The following is a 6389-nucleotide window of genomic DNA, read 5'->3' as shown; positions in this document are numbered from 1 at the left end:
GCCCGTGCCCTCTGGCCGCGATGGCCGCGCTCCTCCTCCTCCTCCTTCTGCAGCTGCTCGCCTGCTCCCGCCGGGGCTCGGCCGCGTCCCCTGTCCGTCTCCAGCCGTCGCCCCTGCGGGTCAGCTGCCCGGGCCCTCACGGCCGAGTGTTCCAGCGGCAGGACAACGCGCACAGGGTGTCGTGCCTGTGGAACAGCACGGTGACCCTGCATTACCAGCCGGCCCCAGGAGTAGGGCCGGAGGTAGAGGGGAAGGAGGGCCAGTCACCATCCCCACCTTGCTGCCTCTGGTACCTGAACTCGGCCTCTGCGAGGAACGTCTCACGCTGGTCAGGCCAGGTGGTGCTGGAGATGGGACAAGCTCCCTCACCCGGAGCCTCCAGCCTTCTTACAGTGCAATGCTCGTCTGCCTCCTGCGCTGCACCCGAGTGCTCTCACCGCAACGTGAGCGTCGAGATCTCGGGGCAGGACATGCGGCTGTTCGTGCTTTGGCCGCAGACACACGTTATCCAAGTGTGGCAGCCCGTGGAGCTGGGCTTTTGTGCACGCCTCAAGAGTGCCGGCTGGCAGTACCGCTTCAGCAGCCGAGGAGGTGACCCCTCGACTCTTCTCCTTCCCAGCAGTGAGCACCAGGACACACCATCACCTGCTGTCTACCCAACAGTTGAGTTGCAACAGACCTGTGCCACCTACTACAGCTACCGCTGGACTGTGCGCTACAGGCACCCCGGGATCCACGTTGCTGTGGTCAGTATTGAGCAGATGCCTCACATAAGCCTCAACCTCTCTCTCAAGGTGGAGCCTGACTTGGTGCATGTCCTCAGTATCAGCTCCAAGCTCCTTAGTGTTCCTGAGCAGCCCCTCAGCTTATCCTGGTGGCTTCAGCCCCTTACCCTGAGTACTCTTGCCTACACACTGGTGGACACTCAGGCTGTAGGAGGTTGGCTCCACTCCTACAGTTCATTTACGCTGTCGAGCAACTTCTGTGCTGTTTCTACACCTCAGAGCCTGGATGAGACAGTGGTGGCCAGCATTTACTTCCATGTTGATGGAAAGAGGTTTGAGGAATTGAGGGGGGAACTGCACCTGCACAATGGTACCCTGAACTTAACTGCTGGCAACGAAACTCCCATCCATGTCAACCTCTGTCCAGGGAAGACCAACAGCAGCACTTACATTTTCAGGTACAACCAGGGAACATTTTACACATCTAAAGACAACAACAGCACTTTTTCCATAGATCTCCCTAACACACGCACTGTGTTCTACCAATACAAGGAGCTCTCCTACTTATTCACCATAGAGTTTCTGGCCTTACAGTTGTACAAGTTCAAAATGTATCTTTATATGAATCAGAAGAGGGCTTTGATTAGGTCACTGGCAGAAAGAGACCTTGACGTCTACATTTTCAGCAGTGGCCGTCCTTCTTTTCTCCAGAACTTTAGTTATTTAGTGTGGTTTATCCCTGCACAATATCCGATGCTACAGTGTGAGTGGACCTTCTATCTACAGCTTTTTGGCCCAAAAAAAGACCATGTTGTCCAGAGCAGCATGTACACATACAACGACCACGTTAAAAATGCCATGCGTTTTGTCCGTCGCTCTGCTTTACCCTTTGATCCAGAGAAATACACAGGGTTTGTGGCAAAAGTGAACTGCACCAGCAGTGAACCTACACCAGCTCGTTTAAGCATCAGGGTCAACAACTATACTGCAAAAACCATAGAAGCACCAGTGGTTTGTGAGAAAAAAGAATGTAAGATAATAAGGTGTTGGATTCAGAGACCTGATCACACATCCATGATCTTGTACCAGAAAAGGGCATCATCTTTTTACCTCTTTGTCAGGCTGAACGTAGACTGCCACATTGGCATATCTATCAAGCCTTTATGGCAGGTCTATCCTGCTAAGGACACAAAAACTGAGCCAGACTGGTCAAAGCCAGTAAACACTTCTGCAATGTTTGGCATAAAAATGATACATTTAACTGTTCCCAGTAATTATTTAGATTATGGGTTGTATTTGTTTTATTTCACTGTTGAGGTAATGCCAATTAGGACCTCAATAGTCCTCAAGGCCTATGATATGATTTATGTTCAGATTGAGAGAGCTGATCTATTGGCAAACATTTCAGGAGGCTCGGTCCGCACAGTAGGTTTTTCTGAGAGCTGGACTCTTGATGGCTCTGAATCTTCTGATCCTGATTCACAGGAAGGACCACTGATATTTACTTGGTACTGCACCAGAGATGCGGCAGACTATCAAACCATGAAATTCAATCCAAAAACCAGATGCCATCCGTTCCAGAAGGATTTGAGATGGATAACACCCTCAGGTCCCATTCAAAACATACCACCAGAAACCCTCCCAGGAAACACCTTATACTACTTTCGCCTGATGATTCAAAAGGGCAGAAGGAAGGCTTATGCTAATCAAGTTGTAGAGGTGGATCCTGGCCCTCCACTCGTTCTGGATGTGAAATGCATTGAAAACTGTGGTAGCAGTTTAATTCCAACAGAGAGATTTGCCCTATCTGGAAAATGCTCAAACTGTAAACCAAGCAACAAGCCACTATATTACTGGTCCCTTTTTTCAGACACCTCTAAAGAAATTAATTTCGATTGGGCTTCCAAAACATCAACGGGGAGGACTGGGGCTTACCTGTCTATACATGCCATGACTTTCACTAAGCCTGCATATCCACACTACATACTTCACTTAAGCGTCACTACCTGGGATGGTAGAACTGCCTCCTACAGAAAAACCTTTTCAGTAAACTCTCCACCTCGGGCCGGCAGGTGTAACGTCAGCCCCCGCCACGGTATAGCCTTTCTGACAAAATTTGTTGTTAAGTGTAGAGGATTTCATGACAGCCATTTACCTCTGACATATAAAGTGATAGTAGCTTCCAACATACCCCAAACTACCACAGTAACTTCTGTGGTGGAAAACACTTTTGGCATAATTCTGTACTTTGGTTCTGAGCCTGAAACTCCTCCGTCTTTTCTCCCAGTCGGAGTGCGCCCTCGCAGGTACACTTTGACACTTTATGTTCAAGTCCGTAATTCCATCGGGGCATTTACCCAGGCGAGTTTACGTGTCTACGTAAAGAACCCCCTTAAAACTCAATCCCTTTCGGCTGTGTTTGACCAACTGCTGGCTTCAGCAAGCGATTTAAGCATGAAAAAATCTGCTCAGCAGACTGGGGATCGTCTCAGAGCTGGTTATTTGGCTTATCTTGCAGCCGTACTCTTAAACTATGTTAAAGACACACAAACTGTCGAGCTCCCTCAGGCTCGGCTTCGGGAAACTGTGGTTAAAACAGCCTTGAATATTTCAGTAAACAGCATCATGGAAGTCAACCAAGTAGCGGCCGTTCTTTCTGAAGTCACAGAGGCAGTTGAGAGAATGAATGTTAGATCACAAGACCTTGCCATTGGGAAACTAACAGAAGTAACAGGAGTTTTGAAGACACAGAGGAGTCAGATCCATTGGTCTGAAGAAGCAGAAATTCAGACCAGTGGAATACTAAGATGCTTGTCCAACGTCCTGAGAGCTGATCTTCTGAGTCTCAAAAATGTCAGTGAGGATGGAATTAAACATGTTTTCTCCATCATGGAAGGTGTAACAGATATAGTTTTCTGGGGAAAAGTCCCTGAAGAAATAGAAACTCTAATAGAAACAGGACACTGGAATATCACTCTGAAGAAAAATGAAGCCTGGAACATTTCAAATCATTTGCCTGACACATACACCTGCCACAATTGCTTTTATCCAACACTGAAAAAAGGAGATGCTTCAGGAGTTACGGCGGATACTGTGTTTTCCACTGCGATTTTTGAATTTGATGAGAGCCCCTTCCCTTGGTTAGGTTACACATCAGATATGATATCAATGGTCATGGGGTTTAAAATAGCAGAGACTAGGGCTAATGGGGATGTGGTTCCGATCACGCCTGAAAGAACAGACATTTATCTTGCCAGGAAAGGTGGAGCTGGAATTTTAAATTTAGTGATGGGACCCGATAGAACACAAACTATAACAACTGGAGGATTTCAACTGGAGGTCAATAAAACTACCCCGAGCATATACTTCCAGATCATGACAAAGTTAAAAGCTACTTTCAAGGTGTTGATATTTCCAGGTACCAATCTCACAAACGCTCAGCCCGTAGCCTCGCTTGTCGCTTCTCACGACAAGCCAACAGTTGCAAGTGGAAATGACACAAGCACTGCCGACTGTAGCAGTTCAGGTCCGTATATAGTCTGTCTCCCACAGTCCCTGCTGACAACCATAGTGCAGGCAAGTGGCGAAGACACTCACAACGTCTCCATTGTTTTGGAGACACGCTATATCTTAAGGTACCCAAACCGGAAACTGGTGGGCATATACATCTTTAATGACTACTGCCTATTTCTGGATGGAGTTGGAAGTCAGTGGAGCAAAGACACGTGCAAGGTTGGCTCCTTGACCAACTCGCAGAAGGTCCACTGTGTCTGTGACTCCAGGCGGAATCGCAGGAGTCTGGCAGCCCTTCCTGCACCCAACATCAAGTTCCTAGCAGCCAAAGTAGTAGTTCTTCCCAACACAGTAGATCTGGGGAGAAACCTGATAGCAGACTTACCTAAAAACCCACTGACACTCATAACAGTGCTCTGTATTTTCGCCGTCTACTTGCTTTTGTGCTGCTGGGCTATAAGAAGAGACAGAATTGAGAAGGAGATCAAGTACATAATTGTTCTGCCAGACAATAAGGCCTCGGATAAAGGGAGCTTTCTGGTCACTTTGTACACAGGCAGTTGCTGGAATGCTGGGACCAAATCCGAGGTCTTTCTGCAGCTCATCGGCCAGTCTGGCAGGAGTACATTCCGTTGTTTGTGGCACCAGCCTTCCCCAGCTTTCCAGCGGGGAAGCGTTGATTGCTTTCTGGTAACTACTAAAAAAGACTTGGGAGATATTCGTTCCTTCAGGGTCAGGCTCAATAACGAGGGCAAATCTCCAACCTGGTTCTTAAGCAGAGCTGAAGTTGAGGATGTGTCCACCAGGAAGGCCTGGTTCTTTCTGTGCAGAAAATGGCTTTTCTTTGATGAGAACAAGCCCTCACAAAACTGGAAGTTTTCTGTCACAGACCCCCAGGCACCTCTACCCAAATTTGACTATTTTCTTATTAATTTTAACAGGAGACTGACAGAGTACCATCTATGGCTCTCAATTTTTGCTCCTGTTGTCACTGGGGCTTTCACCAGGTTCCAAAGGTTGTCTACATTTTTAGCAGTAATATTATTCACCTTGCTTGTTAACATTATGTTCTTTAATGCTGAAAAGAGTGATGAAACTCCAATATACCTGAGGTATTTGAGATCAATAGCAGTAGGAATTGAATGTGCTTTGCTTACGCTCCCTGTGGAAATGTTAATAATTGCCTTATTTAAGTATTCCCAGAAGGATCCTCCTCCTGTTGTGACTAAGATGTACCCAAAGGTAGATTCTAGGTACTGGAGTAATTGCATAATATCTGAAGAGGATGCAAATGTAATTGACACAGAGGAACAGACGCTCACTAAGGAGGATAAAAGATCCAAGAAGCCAAGTTCCAGTTTCGCAGAATGGGGCATCTTTTCCAAATTTAGGAGACTAAGCACTACCGTCAGGCAGCTTCGCAAGATCTCAGACACTGAGCCCTTGCTGTGCTGGTGGTGTGTCTCTGTGGCCTGGGGACTGGTTCTGAGCATAACTGTGCTCTCATCCTTCTTCATTGTGCTCTATGGTTTGTCCTATGGCTACCAGACTTCCCGAGAGTGGCTCATAGCATCGGGAACCTCCATAATTGAGAACGTGTTTTTCCATTCAATTCTGAAATCCTTACTTTTGTCAGCTGTGAGCACAATTCGTCCCAAATACCTTGAAGACATCAGATGGGTAACTCGGGAAAAAAATGTGGAGATTAACTCAGCTGAAGAACCTGAGAAAGGTACCTGAAACTTGCTGACGTCAGACGTGCCGAGCAGTATCAGCCTTTGGAAGCTGATGAAAGCAAACATTCAGCCTCTTTGCCTAAGAAGAGCAAAATTTGAAATAAATGTGCTTATTTTCATGAAAGGTTTAATCCATCACCTTTTTATCGCTGCTATTAAATTCTGCAGATTCCACTGAGAATGCCAACAGTTTCCACTAAAGCCAGTCCCTGAGTAGAAGCTGCTTTCAAAAAACTTCTCCCACCCAAGTTTTGTGGCTAAGCACGACCTTGTATCTCACGGCAGTGTCACCTCCTGTGCCCAGCCCGCAGAGGTGATGCCCAAGGAGCCAGCTCCGTGCTGAGCGTGGCTCTCACCTCTGGCGGAGCACATGCTGATGTGAGAGCAAAATATACCCTGAGGGTATTTCGGCGTG

At 47.2% G+C, this 6389-nt stretch overlaps 1 protein-coding gene across 1 annotated transcript; it reads left to right on the top strand.

The window, feature by feature from the left end:
* The first annotated feature begins 20 nt into the window (after nucleotides 1-20).
* Nucleotides 21-6038, top strand: PKDREJ (polycystin family receptor for egg jelly). The gene has a single exon (XM_063395303.1). It carries the CDS (start codon nucleotides 21-23, stop codon nucleotides 5976-5978), a length of 5958 nt encoding a protein of 1985 aa, XP_063251373.1. The 3' UTR covers nucleotides 5979-6038.
* The last annotated feature ends 351 nt before the right edge of the window (nucleotides 6039-6389 follow it).

This window comes from Prinia subflava, chromosome 4, assembly GCF_021018805.1.
Source record: "Prinia subflava isolate CZ2003 ecotype Zambia chromosome 4, Cam_Psub_1.2, whole genome shotgun sequence".
Lineage (NCBI taxonomy): Eukaryota > Metazoa > Chordata > Aves > Passeriformes > Cisticolidae > Prinia > Prinia subflava.
Note: the sequence above shows the minus strand (reverse complement) of the source record. Positions and strands in the feature narration are given on the sequence as shown.

Coding starts and splice junctions, on each gene's coding strand:
- PKDREJ (XM_063395303.1), top strand. CDS start 21: ATGGCCGCGCTCCTCCTCCTCCTCCTTCTGCAGCTGCTCGCCTGCTCC.